Below are 19401 nucleotides of genomic sequence, written 5' to 3' on the forward strand. Positions count from 1 at the left end.
CACTCTCCCAAGTCCACCAATTTTAATTTTTTACCACATTGCTATATCATTTTATCTATCTGTTGGTCTATCTATTAATCAATCCATTATCTGAACACTTGAGTATACATTTCCTTGAACATTTAATACTGTCATGTACATTTCCTAAGAACAAGAATATTTACTTATGTAATGAACTTAAATATAATTATCAAGTTCAAGAAATTTAATATTGATATAAAGCTGATAGTCTATATCCCAGTTTTTTCATTTGCATCTAAAATGTTCTTTAATTGTGGGATCATATGTGCTATATGTGCTTTACCATTCCAACCACTCCTAAGCGTACCATTCACTAGGCTTACTCATATTTACACAGTTGCAGTATTTCCACCACCTTCCATTATTAAACCTTTCCCATCTCCCCAAACAGACACCTACACCCTTTGTACATTAATTCCCCTTTCCCCTATCTGCCACCCCCAGAAATCTGCTCCAATTTGAGTCTCTATAAATTATATTTTCCCTACAACCAGGTATTGGTTCTTGTGAGGGCTACAGGTTCTATGGTCATGGCAGATGGAGTGCAGTGCCATGTCAGTTGGCCCTACTTTGGAGTTTGTGTTCCTGAGTGTGATAGAGTTGGACTCAGATGTGATCTTTGTTCACAAGCCTCTCCTGTCACTTTTACCAGACATGTGGTTGGCACTGGGGTTTAGTGTATACTCAGGGGACCTGAATCTCTGGACTGTCCATGTAATAGTCAGGCCCTGAGCCTCAACAGACTTGCAACTCCTATCTTCTGGTTTATTGGACTTACCCCAGCCAGCTAACAGGGAGGTGAAGGTCAACCACCACACCAGGGAGCCAAGAGTGCCTACAACTGAAAGCAGGAGAACTGCATCCATCATCCAAGTGGAATCTAAGCACCCTCTTGATACAGAGGTGGAGTGGACATAGCCATCCCAGGGTCCACAGAATGGAGGAGTAGAGTATGGATTGGAGTGGACTTGCTGATGCTCTATTCTGGAATTGTTGTGATTAGTGAAGGGAGTAAATGTGGCATTGAGGGAGAAAGTGGCCATGATGGCTGCTGGGGGTGGGGTGTGGGAAGAAGAGATGTGATGTGGGGGCATTTTCAGGACTTGGAGTTTTCCTGGGTGGTACCGCGGGGACAGTTACTGGACACTATGTGTCTTCCCATGGCCCACTGGGTGGACTGGGGCAGAATGTAAACTTAAATGTGGATTATTGACCATGTGGTGCAGCAGTGCTCAGAGATGTGTTCACTGAGTGCTGTGAGTGTCCCATGATGTTGGAGGAGGGTGTTGTTGTGGGAGGAGTGGGGTGAGGGGGATGGAGGGTATATGAGGACCTCATATTTTTTTAATGTAACATTAAAAAATAAAGACAAAAAATAAAAATATATAAAAAAATAAAATGAAGAACAACAACAAAAAAATTATGTTCCCCATTAGTTTCTTTATAGTTGCCTTGGGGCGTAAGTATAACATCTGTATTAGTTGCCAAAGGGGTGCTGATGCAAAATACCAGAAATTGGTTGGTTTTCATAAAGGGTATTTATTCGGGGTAGGAGCTTACAGATACCAGGCCCTAAAGCATAAGTTACTTCCTTCACCAAAGTCTATTTGGAGCAAGATGGCTGCGATGTCTGAGGGTTCAGGCTTCCTGGGTTTCTACATTCCTGGGGCTTGCTTTTCTGGGTTCAAGGATCCTTTCTTCCTGGGGCTGGCTTCTTTTTCCTCTGTGTACTGACTTCCTGGGTCTTCAGCATTAAACTCTAAGATCAGAAATCCCCAAATCTGTTTTTCGGATTGCTGATTATCTGTGAGTCTCCACCCACCAAGGAGTGAAAACACAATGCCCTAATCATAACTCAATCATGCCCAGGTACAGATCAGAATACAAGCATAATCCATTATTTCTTTTTGGAATTCATCAGTTATAGCAAACGGCTACAACATTCTAACTCTATAACAATCTTCATTTGCTCAGATACCAATATAACCTCAGTGGTATGCACAAACTATATTCCTTTGCCCCTCCACTCCCCCACTTTTACGTAGTTCTTGTCACAAACCACATGTTTATGCAGAGTCCAAATCAACTGATTTTTTATTACATTTTGTGCATTTGCCTTTTAGATCCTGTAGAAAGTAAAAAGTGGAGTCACAAACCAAAAATACAGTAGTACTGTCATTGATATTTACCCATGTGGTTACCCTCACCAGATATCCATATTTCTTCATGCCACTTTGATCTATTGTCTCTTGTCCTTTCCTTTCAACCTGCCGAACTCTCTTTGGCATCTCTTGTAGGACCATTCTAGTGGTGATGAACTCCCTCAGCTTTTATGTATCTAGGAATGTCTTAGTCTTGCCTTCATTTTTGAAAGACGGTTTTGCCAAATATAGAATTTTGTGTTGGCAATTTTTGGCTTTCAGCACTTTAAATATGTCGTCCCACTTTAAATATGCCTCCCTTAAGTTTCCAATGAGAAATCAGCACTTAATTCAGTTAAGGCTCCTTTATATGTGACATGTTGCTTCTCTCTTGGGACTTTCAGAATTCTCTTTTTTAAGGATTTTTTTAAACAAATCAATTTTATTGATACATGTTAATAAAGCTTACAATTTATCCATATGTACAGTCTATGGTATTTGGTTTAATCACATAGTGTTGTGTTTCAGAATTCTCTTTTTATCTTTGGCATTTGATAGTTTGATTATAACAGGGTATGGGTCTATTTGGATTTTTCTGTTTGGAGTTCAGTGAACATCTTGTTGTGTTTTTTAAAATTTTATTTTATTTATTCATTTTTTAAAAAAATATTGCATTCAAAAAATATGAGGTCCCCATTCACCCCCACCCCACCACTCCCCCCACAGTAACACTCTCCCCCATCATCATGACACATCCATTGCATCTGGTGAGTACATCTCTGGGCATTGCTGCACCCCATGGCCTGTGGTCCACACCATAGCCCACTCTCCCACGTTCCATCCAGTGGGCCATGGGAGGACATACAATGTCCGGCATTTGTCCCTGCAGCACCACCCAGGACAACTCCAAGTCCCGAAAATGCCTCCACATCTCATCTCTTCCTCCCATTCCCCACACCCAGTAGCCACCATGGCCACTTTTTCCACATCAATGCCACATTTTCTTGATTATTAACCACAATAGTTCATGAATAGAATATCATTAAGTCCACTCTAATCCTTAGTGTGTTCCTCCTTCCTGTGGACCTTGGCTTGGTTGTGTCCATTCCACATCTGTGTCAAGAGGGGGCTTAGATTCCACATGGATACTGGCTGCAATCCTCCTGCTTTCAGTTGTAGGCACTCTTGGCTCCATGGTGTGGTGGTTGACATTCTTCAACTCCATGTTAGCTGAGTGGGGTAAGTCCAATAAATCAGAGTGTAGGAGCTGAAGTCTGTTGAGGCTCAGGGCCTGGCTATCATATTGTCAGTCCAGAGATTCAAATCCCCTAGATATATCTTAAACCCCAGCACCAACTACAATTCCAGTAAAGTAGCATGAAAGGCTTGTGAAAAGAGATCACATCTGAGTCCAGTTCCATCACACAGAAACACTAGCTCCAAAGAAGGGCCAACTGACATGGCAGTGAACTACATCTGCCATGACCATAGAACCTGTGGGTCTCTTTAGCCCTCAAAAGAACCAATACCTGGGGTTGTATCTACTTTATCTGTCTCTGAGACTCTGCTCAGGTATGCATAAGGGCAATCCTTCTGACGACCTCCAGACTCATTTTTAGAGACTCATAGCCATATAAACTCATTTTTCTTTTCCATTTCCCCCTTACTTTAGGTCAAACAGCATTTTTAACTCCTGTTGTTATATGTAGACAGGGATATTCTGCTGGTCCACGTTGAAGCTTTAATTCAAGGTCGTTTTCTAGTTACGTCATCAGCTGGTACTTGGTAGTGATCCCTCGGTGCCAGGGAGACTCATCCCCGGGTGTCATGTCCCATGGTGGGGGGGGAAGGCATTGCATTTACATGCTGAGTTTGGCTTTGAGACTGGCCACATTTGAGTAACACGGAGGCTGTCAGGAGGGAACTCTTAGGCATAGTGCTGCTCTAGGCCTTGTTCTCATTTCAGGTGTATAGGCTCACAAGCATAGTCATTAGTATCAGGGGGTCACTGTTGGACCCTCATTCCTTCCTGGTCCTTGCCGTTGCACCTGGGGGACTGCCGCTGCTCCCCTAGGGACCACAACAGAGCTTCCCCCCGCCCCCCCAGCCAGGAACCCAGTACTCCCCCAGCTGTTGTTCTTAATTGTTTCCACTATGAGTATATCCAAACATTTCCATGCACCCTGGACACATGCCCTTTATAACTCCCTGTCAACCATATGTCCCCTGTCAATAACATCCCATACCAGTATTCCTCCGCTGCCATTGTTGAACCACTCTGTGATCCAAAACTTCCTGAAAAGTGAAGCCCAATATAATGTCAGGTTCCCTTAATAGTAAATGGAATATAGCGATGAATTTAAAGGTTAGATATAGAATACATAATGATTTGGAAAAATTCTGCATCCTATCTTTTTCTTTTCTTTTTCCCTAATTATTGAGCTTCTCTTCACAAGAGCCTTAGATCATAGTAATTCATATATACAATATACAGTACTCCCACATATCCATTATAAAACCTTTTCCCTTCCACAGCGACAATCTTTCAACTTACTCATATCATATTTACTGAAACTGATGTACAGATATTGAGACAATAGCTTTCAAACAAGGTAACATTTGTGTTTACATTGTGGTTTATACTTTAGGCTATACAGTTTTCTAAATTTTTTAGTTATCCTATGTTTTACATTAAGGTTTACATTATTAGTCTGTTGTCTCCTATATGTTTTTGGTGTAATATTACATGTTTTATATCCATCCTTGTGTACTCTTATGAAACACTTCTTTTGCCCTCACATTTACTTTGGTTCCATCTGTTCAATATCTATTTTCCCCTCCCCTTAGGCCCCACAGTGACAGTCAATCTTCATTTCTTGAGGAGCCATGTTCAGAGATACTTGCAACAGTTTTGAGGGCTTGACTTGTTCAACTGCCCTAATGCCCTGGGAGCCACCATTTCTCTTGAGAGATACAGTTCCCTCTAATTTGATGGCATTAGTCCTCCCCAGGTTGTGGGTCTACCTTCACTCTCATTATATGGGTCTCTACCCAATGGTATAACCCACTCTGGCAAAATGAGCATTCAGATATTCCCTAGGAGTCTGTCCTGCATTAGATTATCCCCTTTGAGTATCTTAAACAGGTAACTTTCCTAATTATATTTTCAAAAAGGTTTTCTCAGCATTATACTCTCAACCAACACCTGACAATCTCCTATGTTCGTGTGTTGCCCCACCCTCCCCCTCAGTGAACATTTTGTATGTGTATATTCATGTCTTTCATTCAATTTTTGATGTTTTCAGTCATTACTCCTTTTAATATTCTCTCTGCTCTTTCTCTCTTTCCCTCCTGGGATTCCCAAATGCAGTTATTAGTATGCTTGATGATGTCTCACAGATATCCAGTCTCTGTTCACTTTTCTTCTTTTTTCTTTCTGTTCCTAAGACTCGATTTCAATTTTCTTATCTTCAAGTTCGCTGCCAGCTCCAATCTGCTCTTGAACTCCTCAAGGGAATTTCTTATTTCTGTGACTATGGGCTTCATCACTGTTTGCTTCCTTTTCGTAATTTCCATCTCTCTATTAATATTTTCCTGATGTCCTTTAGTTCTTCCTCCATGCTTTCCTTTAGCTCTTTGAGCATATTTAGAATGATTTTTATTAAAGATTTATTTATTTTTCTTCCCACCCATTCCCCCTGTTGTCTGCTTTCTGTGTCCATTTGCTGTCTGTGTCTGCTTGTCTTCTCATAAGATGGCTCTGGGAACTGATCCTGGCATCTTCCAGAGTGGGAGAGAGGCAATTACTCTCTTGTACCATTCAGATTCCTATTCTGCTATGTCTTCTTATTTTCTCTCCTCTGTTTCTCTTGTTGCATCATTTTGCCATGCCAGCTTTCTGTGTTGGCCAGCACTCCTGCATGGGATGAGTTTCCCACACAGGGTGCCCTCCTGTGTGGGGCGACATTTCTGCATGGGACGGCATTCTGCGTGGGCCAGCATGCCCTCACCAGGAGGCCTTGGGCATCAAACCCTGGACCCTCCTATATGGTATATGGGCGCCCAATTGGTTGAGCCACATCCATTTCCCAGAACCATTTTTTAAAAGTCTTTGTCTGGTATGTCCTAGGTCTTTTCCTCCTCATTGATGATTTCTAGTGCTTTAATCTTCTCCTTTGCCTGGACCATCACTTCCTTTTTGTATGTTTTGTAAGCTTTGGTTTAAACCTGGACATTATGATATTTTAATGTATTTTTGATGGTATTTAGACGTCAAGGCATCTGTTCCTTAACATTTTATCTAGCTAGTGTTTGTGTGGGTTTTTTTTAAACATTTATTTTTTATTTATTTCTCTCCCATTCCCTCCACTCCCATTGTCCTCTCCATGCTCATTCGCTGTGCTCCTCTGTGTCTGCCTGCATTCTTGTCAGCAAAACCGGGAATCTGTGTCTCATTTTCTTGTGTCATTTTGCTGTGTCAGCTCTCCATGTGTGTGGCGCCACTCCTGGGCAGGCTGCACTTTTTTTGCACAGGGTAGTTCTCCATGTGGGGTGTACTCCTTGCGTGTGGGGCTTCCCCACGCGGGGGACACCCCTGCATGACATGGCCTTGTGCACATCAGCACTGCACGGGCCAGCTCACTACACGAGTCAGGAGACCCTGGGTTCAAACCCTAGACCTCCCGTATGGTAGGTGGGCACACCATCAGTTGAGCCAAATCCGCTTCCCTCTAGCTAGTGTTTTCACAGAGGTTTTCTTGAATGCCAGGATCCAGGAGCGCACACAAAAAGGAGAAAAAGAAAGCACCTTTCCCAGTCTTTTCAGATTGACCTGCTGGAGCACTGTCCCTCAGAATTTATCCATACAGAAAGTTTAGAGAATAGCTCCAAGCCAAAGTGTAGGACCCTCCCTGATCCTTTCTGGGACAGTCACCAGTGGCCCTAGAAATTCCCTTGTTTACTGGGATACAAATGTTCTCTCTTCCCTAGGAAATAGTTTCTTCATGGTCCTTGGTACCATACTATATATCCTTCAGCCAGCAATCCCTTGCCCCAGGGAAACACTTAACTGCTCTCCCACAGCATTCTGTGGGAAATTTCAGTGAGCTGCCTTCTACTTGCAGGGCAAGTTCTGGGATGACAAGTCCCTCAGGCCACCACCAGACAGATTGGGCCAAATATACATACATGCTGCCAGTATGTGCACAAAGATTACTTTGCTCCCTCCAAAATGGGATCAGGGATTCACAATGACTCCACTCTGAATTGGTATGAGGTAAGGGAGATGCTAGGCAGGGCTCCACAAGATCTAACTGGTTTTGAGTAGTCTTTTTCTTGACAAAGTGCTTACCCTTTCAGGGCCTTTGCCAAAGATGTTTCTGCCGGTTCTTACTGGTTGTTCAAAACTTCTCTAGGTGGACAGAAATCTGAAGCATCTCACTCTGCTGTCCTGATCAGGGTGGGCTCTAAATGCATTTTACATTTCAAATTACATCTTCATTGTCCCCATTTTACATGTTAGTTTCATTTCAACACTCTACTTGTACATCAGATCAGAGGTTCCCTTAGAAATGATGTTATACGTGATTATGTCCATAACTGAAGACATAATCAAATATACAATAAAAGACTTATTTAATCTATAATGTATCTGAAAGTGTGCTTGAAACATTTCATAAGTACATTTTCATTAACTTCTTATAGTTTACCATGAAGTTCACTTATTTACTCTATTTATTTCCCTGTATTTTTAAATCACTTGCAACTTACCAAATATATTTGTATTATTTCATCAGATTCATTGAACTTAGGCAGCTATTATCTCTATTATACATGTCAGGAATTATTGTACAACTAGTCCACTGTTGCAGGGGTAGTTGAGTACAGCCTAGAACAATGATCTTCTTACTCCAAGTACTGTATTCTTTCCATTATGCCATATGGAGCATAGAAAAAGGAGCAACATTGGCTTGGGATACAAGAGGAATATATAGGTTCCACATGGAGAGTATTGGAGAGGAAAGAGAATACTTGTGGAAAATCACAGGTAGTTACTTTTGACTGAAGAGGTAATTACAGTAGTTGAAAATAAAAGAAAGGTTGGAAAAGAAATTGGATTCATAGTTGAGGTCATTGAATGGCAAGTGCAAGAGTCTGGACTTTATAATGTAAGAACTGAGAGGTTGAAAATTTGTGGCGGGGATATTGAAAATCAAAATTCTGCTTTACGGCTTATAAAGTATGGGAAGAATTAGAATTACGGAGAAACTGGAAGGAAAGTGATTAGGCAACTTGCGTAACATTTCAGATGAAAAATAATTCATTACTCACCACCAATATAAATTCCAGTAAGCAAAGAGAACGGTGGATCAATTCAGGAGATACTGGGGAGTTTGAATCAACAAGATTTTGCAACTGAATGGATTATGATAAAATGGAAAAGGAAGAAACAAAGATATGCTGTTCACATTGGTGGTAGGAATTCATTCCCTCCACTTCCTTGGCCTGTCCATCTTTGGCCTTTTTTTTTTTTCTTTCATTATTAGTCCTTCCAACTGACCATCTCAGTGCCCATTTACTAATTTAGTCAAGATATATTTACTGAATACCTTGTATGTAATATTAGCATTTTGCTAGATGCTGGAGATAAATGAAATCCACATTTCCTCCTTAATGAGCTTCTTATGAAATGTTTCAAGCACTGGTCTAGTACTACTAGTAGTACTACTACTAGTAGAGACAGTCAGGTACACAATATAATATTGTAAAGGATTTATTGCTCTATGAACCATATGCCATGTGAACATGGAAAGATACCCAGTTCAGCCAAGTGGGTCACAGAAGGATTCCCAGTTCTTTGTCTTGAAGAAGTAGGAGTTAGCTTGGCTAAAAAAGTAGGAGGATATTCTTGTTGAGAGAAAAGCATGTTCAAAGGCTTGGAAAAGTGCACATAGAACTGTGTATAAGTTGTACAATGAGCCCAAATATGTCAGCATCTGCCTCCTAAGAACAGTGGAGCATTCTGTCTCATGACAATATAATTTTCACACTCAGGAAAATTAACATAGTTGTAATATTATCTAAATACAATTGATATTCTAATTTCCCCCAATTATCCTTACAGTATCATTTATATTAATCAGTAATGTCATTTATAACTTTTTTTAAACAGTCCATCAGGTAATCAAGGATTGTGTACTTCATTTAGTTATTATATCTCTTTAGTCTCCTTTAATCTAGAATAGTTCTCCTGCCTTTTCTTTTGTTTCTTCCTCTCTCTTTTTCCCTCTTAGTCTTTCATGATATGAATAGTTCTTAAGATCCCAGACCATTTGTTCCATGAAATGTCGCTCACATTGGATTTGTATGATTGTTTGTTTTGGTTTTTTTTTTGGCATTTAAATTCAGATGAAATATTTATGTAAAATATTACGTAGGTTATTGAGTTATCCTACAGGCTAGGATAAGTCTAGTCTAGGGGCTCATTTCTCCCTGGGCTTACCTGCTGTGCTCTCTCCACAAGACCAGCTGTAAACTCTCTGGAGAATGGCTCATCTTTCTTCCCAGGGCCTCTGATGTGTCTAACAGAGTCTTCTCTCTTTCCTGTCTTCTTCTCTGTATATTTACTTCCTGGGGCTCTAGCATTAAAATCCCAACTAACTGCTCTGCTGTGTAGTTTTCTTTGTGAGTCCCTAACCGGCAACGGTGTGGGGATTCGACATCCCACTGATGTGGCCCAAACAAAGCCTTAATCATAATTTAATCAAGTAAGAGTGAAACCTCTGAATCCAATACAATCTACTATACCCAGAGGATCAAACCAATTTACAACCATAATCCAATATCTATCTTTGGAATTCATAAATACAAAACTGCTACAGTTATGTTGTGTCCTAATGTATCACTTCTGGAGGAGATTGATGTTGGTGTGACCCATTATTGATGATGTTTGGGTTAGGTGTATTCTGCCAGATTGCTCCTCATCCTGTCCTACCCAAGAGAATTCTCTATATAATCACACTCTTCATTAATTATATAAAGAACATAAATTTAATCTAATCATATTGAGGTACCACCCTTTAGAGAGCCTCTTTCGGTTTACTTTTCAATAAAGAAGAACAACTTTTCATACATCCTGCAAAAGTTTGCAATGATTGTTCTGTGTCACATTGAATTAAGGACAGTTGTCCTTTAATTGGAATATTCCATTGCTGGGAGCATGTTCACAAAAGTTAGCATGGAAATATAACTTTATACAATGAGTTCAGACAGCAGAATCTGAATAACAACAACAACAATGGTCTTCAACACCTGGTCTATTTTAGAATAAGAGCTATGCCTTGAAAATAACCTACTTCCACAAGGGAAATGTGTGATTTATGATAACCTGAAATACAGATATGCCTAAGACCACATTTCATTTGAAGTGTTTGTGCTGTTAGACTATAAAACCAGTGCTCTGAAGTGAATCAGTGGCACTCAGCCCTCCTTAGTGGAGAGTAGCACAGGCACTAATGAGACAGATTTCATTAAAAGACAGTTGATTTATGAGAGAGTTAAAGTCCTATCTTATTTTGAAATTGCTAGTTTAGCCCTAGCATCTGATCTTTTCTCCCCCTACCATCACCATCACCAGTTTCTGTTTATGCTTTGACATTGCTATGGTAACCCTGAGGGCTGATGGAATTCCCTGCATCTCTTTTCACAGAGTGTGATGAGACAGGAGTGATGGATAGTCTGCTGGAGGCCTTGCAGTCTGGGGCTGCCTTCCGCGACCGAAGAAAAAGGACACCGAAGCCGAAAGGTGAACATTACCCTTGTTTCATGTTACTTTCTTGGGAATTATCACAAAGAACTCTTTAAAAAAAAATTCTTTTAAAATCCTGAGTCAAGAATACAGTTCTCTGGTCAACAATTGTTCAGAAGTATAATATATTTGCTTAATCCTTCCCTTGCTGTGACAAATAACAGAGATGCATTCCAGTTGGCCTATGTCAGTATCTTATTAACGAAATCAGTGCACTGAACCTAGAAAATCCTGATTAGTGTGACAAGTCTCATCTAAAGACTATTTGTACCTTATCCCAGTGGAGTTTACTGTAGCATAATTAAATGGAGAGTAAAAGTCATAGCATCATACATTGCTTCAAGTATTTCAGGGTATTGAAGCATTGCTTTGCTTCCAGAAATACTTAACCTTGGAAGAAAATCTAATAACATTATACTTCTTGAGATGAACAGACCTCTATAGTAAAGTTTCTTTCTTTTTTTTTAACCAGATATTCAGCGGAGTCTTAGTCCAGTCTCTCAGAGGCCTGTTCTGAAAATTTGTAACCATGGTAATAAACTGTATTCATAATTTGCACATTCTTCTTCTCTACTTTCATCCTCTTAATCTGCGATTTTAGCAGGCTGCTATGAAGTTCTCAAGTTTCACTATAGCTAAAATAGTAAAGATGCGTGGATAGTGTGCTATTTTCCATCCTTACATTATTGTCTTGAGATCGTGTCTTAAGCACTAGATTTTTTAAAAAATTATTTGAAATTACCTTCACACATTTATGATCAGTGTTGTCCATTACACCTGTTTTAAAATCATTGTGCTCTTTTAATACAATTTTAAGTTGTAGATTTACTTTTACATCAAGATACAATTTAAAATATTGACCCTGTTACCTGTTTTATCTATCTGTTTGCTAGTATGATTTGAGATACTGTGACCAGTATTTTGGTAAAATCATAAATACAGATGAGTTTATGTGATACTGTAGAAAGATTTGTTTTTAAGAAATTGAAAGAAAATGAATTTATAATCATTTGGGCTCTTATATTTATCTGAGACTGACTTTAAAAATCCCCAACTCCTACCCGCCCAATCTCTTGGAGCCCTCTCCCTCTGGTCAGGGTGCCATTTCATGTTCATTAAGCTTTATTTACTTTTACTGCCTTTCCCTTGATGTTATGTACTAGGTAGTTCTCTTAGCCTGCATAGTCAGAACCACTTTCATCCATTCTGATTGCCATTTATTCAGAGGGAGGTTGTCACCAAAGTTTGCCTTATTTATAAAAGGAAAAATACTTGAAAGATTTCATTCAAAGTTGTTTAGGTGGTGCTGACAGGTTAATTTCTAGATTTATGAATGTATGACTGATTAAAGAAACTTGAACCAAATTTCTAGGACGACCTAAAATAATTATGAGGTAAGTAAAAGACTTGAATGTAGTAATATCTTAATAGCTGTATGGATCTTGACTGACCAAGGTAAAGTGTTTGTGTGTGTGTGTAGTGCTTAATAAATGAGAAGAAAGGATAAATCTGCAGCAGAATCGTATATAGGTCTTATAACTCCTTTCACCGTACGTTATTTGTTTTTGTTTTGTTCTCCCTACTTTAACAATAGGAAAATAAGTCAGAGAAATTCATTGTGGATCATTAAGTAATTCCTAACTTTGAGTTTATGATTTAGAGTCAATGCGATATACTAAATCATGGCCAAAAGGAGTAGAGCATAGCGCCGTCCTGAACCTTAGAGATGATTTTGTTTTATAGATGAATAAATGGAAACCCAGAGAGCCTAAAACCTTCCCAAGAGTACAGAGCTAATTAGGGACACAGTTGTGACCACAGTAAAATTTTATTCCTATTATATATATATTTTTTATTATGCATAGGTACTTGGATTTTTTATTGTTCATAAAATGTATTAATCACCAACTCAGACCCCTCTGTAAATCAAAGAGCTACAACCAAACAGAATGATGGTGATATGACTAAAATGGATATATATATCCATACTTTTAAAAATGAATATTTTCAGTATTATTTGGGAAAATTATTTAAGATAACTTTGTGTACTGGCCTTAGGGAGCCCAGTTTTTCTGTAACTGTAATGTTGGTAAATTAAGTTAAAATGGCTCAACTATAATTATTTCTAAATGGTGATACTCCCATCCATTATATAAAAGCAGATGAGCATTACATTTCTGGCTTTTCTAAAGCCAATATATACTGTCTTGTTCTGAGGTTATAGTGAAAATGGAGCTAGTAGACTCTATAGCAAACTAAAGGAGATATGTCATAAAGATCAAATTCTTTCTCTATTGTAAATATAATGGGTTAAGGCGTTTGTAAAAAGTATTTTTGTTGATATTTTGTTGTGTTTTCCCATCATGTTTCTAACCAAGTGGAAAGAAATCCAAATTACCAAATTAATCTTTAAGTGCTGTATATATAAAGATAGATTTATTAGACTAGACTCTGAAAAATGCAGGATTTGGTTAAGGCAAATTTCTTCATTGCAGAAAGAATCATAGTCATTTTTAAATTAAAAGATAGAGTTCATTTTTGTAACCTTTCCATTTCTGAAAATTGCTTTGTTTTCTTCAAAAATACTAAGCATACAAATGAACCATCTGATTGAAGTGTAACATTGAACCTATTTCACGTTTTAAATTTGCTTTCATGTACTTAAAAGAATGTCTGACATTCGTATTTTCTACACGTATACAGTAGTTGATATTGATTTTATAACCTATGAGTTTGAAGATTTTCCACAATTTTTTTTCAATTCTTTTACTTCTTAAGTAAAATAACAATAAAAATGATAAGAATATGTTTTATATTTACTGAACTTCCTAAATGTTAAGCCATGTGGTCAATGTTTGATATATATAATCTATTTAATCACAATAATTCTATCGGGTAGTTAAATTTATCTCATTTCCTAGTTGAAAAAAAAACAACACAAAAAACAGCCAAAGATTAAACAGATTAAATAGCTTGCTTACGGTCAGGCAACTGAGTTTTGAACCCAGGCCTATCTGACATCAGAGTCCAACTCTTAAATGCTCTGCCATGTTCCTCTCTAAATGCAACTGCTTGGATCGGTATTGAATTCCTTTGCTACCCATGAACTGATGAGCCAGGTGTGTATATTTTTCTTTTCTGACATAAGGTTGAAGTATTGAACTAAAACCTCTCAGAGAAGTTTCGTAGCCTCTGGTGTGCCTCATCTCTTGTTCCTAGATTTAAGCACTAGAGAGCACTGTTTTCCTAGTCTGAGCCTTGGATTACATCTGGAATTAATTATGTCCCCTTTTGAGTTCAGAGTGGAAGTTTACTTTTTATAGTTATTCATTTTTCTTTCTTAATAAACTCTGTATTAAAACATCTAATTAATTCTAATAAACTTATATTCTATTAGAAAGATCATAAAAATTTAAGTTTAAAAAATGAATATCCAACAACCCAATTTAGGTTTAGCTGCAATTTTAACCCTTCATTGTCTGTATTCAAATTCCAAGCATTTTATATATATATTTTTTCATATCTTTTATTTCATAATAAAAATCCTGGTTAAACATCTTATGGGACTCTGGGGCTAAAATGCCCCAGTATGTATTTTGGCAAAAGATAATCTTAAGCATTCTAACTCCTATGGGCTTCAGAAGCCAGAAGCACAGAAATCGTACACACTGAATAATTCAGCCCTTCTGCTGTACTCTAAACCTCTACCAAAAATACTTCAGTTAAAACCTTTACTTGAGGGGAACACTTGTGGCTCAAGTGGTTGAGTGCCTGCATCCCACATGGGAGGTCCTTGGTTCCGTTCCCAGTGCCTCCTAGAAACAAAACCAAAAGACAAAACAAAACCTTTATTTGGGTTATCTTTTGCTTTGCTTATTAAAGCCTAAGCAGAAATTGTGTATTTGCTATTTCTCCTTGTTAAGACTTCATTCATTCAGCTAAATCTGTTGAGTACTTGCTAAGCACATTAAAATATGGTGATGAGGCACCATTTTTACCCTCCAAGAATTTACCATCTACTTGTGAGACAGACCAATAAGAATTCCCGTACGTTTGGTAAATGCCATGATAGAGGTAATACGGAAAACTTTGGGAAGACCGGGAAGAAGCACCGGATCCAGACTTGGAGGTGAGAGCAGAGTCCTTCTAGAAGGAGCAAAAGTCCAAGCAGAGTTTTAATAATGAGTAGAAATGAGCCCAACTACCTGCGGGAAAAGGGGAGACAAGAAGCAGTAGCAGTATGGTCTGAACCCCATAAAATTATATGCTCTGTTAACACCCCAGTCTTCCCATTTTGCAATGTCTGCTATACTCCCATGAGTTCCATAAGAGCAGGGGCAAGGCAATAAAGGAAGATATCTGTTTTGCTTACTGCTATGACCTGAATCCTTAGCGTGGTTGGAGGCTGACACACAAGAATTTCGTAAAAATGCATTGAATGAACAGATGTGTTTATGTTTAGGCTTGCATAGAACAATTATTGTATATTGAGGAGCAAAGTCAGGCCTGTAAATACTACTCAAAAAAGTGGGATTTAATATGCCAGTTGCAAACTCAAAAACCTTTAACAACGTCTTATCTCATCCTTAAAATGTCCTCTGTCATCAGAAGATGATTTCTGTACATCACATGTCTGTGCTCCCCAAGGTTGTTGAAGTAGATGTGGAGGATGGGATATACCCTTGACTGGATTATTCACTCTTTAGAAGTATGGGGATACTTGTTATCACTTAAATTTCTTTCTCTTGCCTAGCCAAGCAAAGCCTAACAACAGTAAAACAAAAGAAGAAAGCATCTGTTGAATACAGAATATTACTTATCACAGTACATACCACACCTACAGATTTCTATAGTCTAGACTGGAAAAGGAACCGATAGAGGAGAAGTTAACACTGAGAGTCTGATGCAAGACTGAGAATTTGGACTGCTGATGATTTATGAAGATTTTTGAGTAGAAAGAAGACAGATCTAAGCAGTTTACATAGATCTGAAATGACAAACATAAGAGAGAGTAAAGAATTGAAAGGATTCAGTCACCTCAATGCCAACAAGGTTTGAGTAGAAAGAATAAGGAATGAGTCAAAGAGTATATCAAGGTTTGGAGAAAGAAGGCCTGGAGTTTTAGGTTAAGAGATCCTGATGAAGAATTGCTAAACTGTGTAAGCAAATGAGTTACCTGAAGGAGAATCTTTTATTTTTTAATTTTTTTTTTAAAGAAGTGTTACATTACATAAATGTTACTTTAAAAATATAGGGGATTCCCATATGCCCCATTTCCTCCCACTTCCACACTTTCCCACATTAACAACATCTTTCATTAGTGTGGTATAATTGTTAAAATTGGTGAACACATATTGAAGCATTGCTACGAACGGTAGACTATAATTTGTGTTATAGTTTACATTATGCCCCTCACAATTTTATAGGTTATGACAAAATATATAATGGCCTGTATATGTCATTGCAATATCATGCAGGACAATTTGAAGGAGAATTTTTAATTCAAGAGAATGGGTGGGTCAAGGACTGAACTTAAGGAATGGATACAGCTGAGTAATGAAGTTTAAAAGAGGCAGAAGGGAGATGAAGAAATAAGGAGAGAAAGTACAATAGTCGAGCCTACTTCATGAAGGTTGGAAGAGTTTCAAGGATTGGGCTAATGTGAGCCATGCTGCAAAGAGGCCAAGAAGAGGTAGGCCTAGATGTTGAAAATTCAGTGATGTGATGGTAGAAACAAAGAATCCATTTGCTTCTGCTTTTTTTCTCCTTTCCATACTTTGTATCTAATCACAGGTACTTGTGTTTCTTAATCGTCAGTAATGCACAGATTATTTTTAAACAAAAAATATATTTCACAAACCCAATAAATCTCTTAGAATGCTTTCAATTTCAAGTAATAGAATACTTGCCAGAAAGTTGCCTTTTATTATCCCACTCAACAAGAAGCCTTGAGTTATAGCATTGTCCAGGCTGATTCAGCATCACAGGCAGTCTCTGTTCTTCATTCTTGGGCTTTCCCCTGATAATAGAAATACAATAACGATTCATACTTATTGAGGACTCACGGCAAGCCCTTTTCTAAGGGCTTTGCAATTATCAATTCATTTATTTCTATATGGTAGGTACTATTCTGACACAGGAAGCTTTGGTGCCTTGCTCTAGGAAGGTTGGAGATGTATCATGTTACAGAACCAGGTTTAAACTCAGGCCCAAAGAAAACATGACAGCATCCAAAGCATATAAAAAGAGGATGTAGAGGCGGCGGACTTGGCCCAGTGGTTAGGGCGTCCGTCTGCCACATGGGAGGTCCGCGGTTCAAACCCTGGGCCTCCTTGACCCGTGTGGAGCTGGACCACGTGCAGTGTTGATGCACACAAGGTGTGCCCTGCCACGCAGGGGCGTCCCCGTGTAGGGGAGCCCCATGCGCAAGGAGTGCGCCCCATAAGGAGAGCCACCCAGCGCCAAAGAAAGTGCAACCTGCCCAAGAATGGCCCCGTACACACGGAGAACTGACAAAACAAGATGACGCTACCAAAAGAAACAGATTCCCGTGCTGCTCAGAACAGAGGCGTACAAAGAAGATGCAGCAAATAGACACAGAGAACAAACAATGAGGGGGGGGCGGTAAATAAATAAATCTTAAAAAAAAAAAAGAGGATTTAGAGAACAGACAACATGGCCATGAGACCCCACCTGGAAACCTTCTGAGGGGAAGGCTGCTAGAAAGATCCTGTGAGACCCTGGCCGCAAGAATCTCATTTTGAACAGGAATCCCATTTGGGGTCAAGGGAAACCCTGGATCCTCTCAAAAGGCCTTCACCATTGACCCCCTGAGAACTGACAGGTTGGGCAACCAATCAGAACAGCAAACAACTGGGACCTATCCCTACCATTATGAAGAGGGAGGAATAAAACTTTTAAAAGGCCCGATCTGAGGCCCTCGTGTGCACCTCTCACTCTGCAATATTTCTATGGTCCATGCCTCGGACCGTGTGCTCCTCTCTCGTTTTCTTGTTTCTTAATAACCTCTTTACTCCCTTGCCTAAAAAAGAGAGGTATAAACCTCTTTTTTTCCCTTCTCTTTCTCTCTCTGTTTTTGTTTTTTGCGTGTGTGCGTGTGTGTGTGTGTGTGTGTGTGTGTGTGTGTGTTTTGAGGTACCTGGGGGCCAGGGATTAAACCTGGGACCTCGTTTACAGGAAGCTAACACTCAACCCAATGAGCCACATTGACTTCTCTGAGGTTTTTAAAAATTTATTGTTTGTTTTATTTGTTGTTTGTTGTTTGTTTCTTCAGGAGCACTGGGTACCAAATCCAGGACCTCCCGTATGGGAGGTGGGCACTCAACTGCTTGAGCCACATCTGCCACCCCTTTTCTCTTTTATCAGGAAATAAAATATCCTAGTAGCCTTCTTGTATCTCAATGGTCAAAACTTTATTATAACAGCTATTTTCCAAACCAATCACTGACAAAAAAAAAAAGTGAGATTTCTGTGAAATTTGAATTTCATATAATTTTCACATATATTTCACAAATATTAACCTTCACTAGATTTTTGCCCCAACATTTAAAAATGTAAAAGCCATCCTTAGTTCTCAAGCACTATAAAAATTGATTACTTGCCAGATTTTCCCTGGGACTGACACTTGCCCCAAAAATAGACAGAAAGGGGGGTGGACTTTGGGTTAGGTAACTCAAGACACCTGTCACCCCTACAAATATTCTGAACCACCTCAGACTCAAAAGGGCCCCATTATTGTTTTTTGAAAATGTCCTTCTGGTTATAAATTATCCTATTAAAGAGGAAAAAACTTGATAAATTTTTGTAAAGATTAACAATATACACTATTTTAAAATTGTCATAAATCTTTGCAGTTCAAAGAATGTACTTGTTGGCATCTTTTTTCCATTGTTTTCTCATTTCTTTTCCTTCTACCTTTTTTGTTTTTGTTTTTGTTTTCCTCCTCTATAACCTCTGATATATAGCTGAGTGACTATATTTTTCAGAGTATAATTATTCCTTTCTTCCAAAACTTCACTTCCCCTGTACACTCCATAAAGTTTCCTTAAAACTTTTGTGACACAGGGTTCTCACATACAAATGGTTTAGCCACACATTATTTTGCATCTGCCTACAATTTGATTGCATCCTCATTAGATGATTCTCTTTCCATTAAGTAGTACAGTGGGATTTTTTTTCCCATTTAAGTGGATGTAGACTAATCAGAAAGAATTCTATAAAGTATGTGCAATTATAACCCCTAATGATAAAACTATTTAACTGTGACAAAATAAGATAAAACATAATCAAAAATTTAGGCAAACAAGTATTACACATCCATAACCTAAACAAAATCTTTCTATATTATCTTTACACTAAATCAATTCTTAATAGCCTTTAATTTGGATTTGATTATCTATTTTTACTCCTCCA

The 19401-nt window shown here is 38.6% G+C and overlaps 1 protein-coding gene across 1 annotated transcript in view; it reads left to right on the forward strand.

Moving 5' to 3' along the window:
- DIAPH3 (diaphanous related formin 3) overlaps window positions 1-19401 on the forward strand; it is a 564743-nt gene that overhangs the window by 420828 nt on the left and 124514 nt on the right. The window contains exons 26-27 of the mRNA XM_058276598.1: window positions 10870-10965; window positions 11441-11500. Coding sequence (XP_058132581.1) covers window positions 10870-10965; window positions 11441-11500 — 156 coding nt within the window. The remainder of the gene's footprint in view (window positions 1-10869; window positions 10966-11440; window positions 11501-19401) is intronic.

The sequence above is a fragment of the Dasypus novemcinctus genome, chromosome 15 (genome assembly GCF_030445035.2).
Source record: "Dasypus novemcinctus isolate mDasNov1 chromosome 15, mDasNov1.1.hap2, whole genome shotgun sequence".
NCBI classification, from domain to species: Eukaryota; Metazoa; Chordata; class Mammalia; order Cingulata; family Dasypodidae; genus Dasypus; species Dasypus novemcinctus.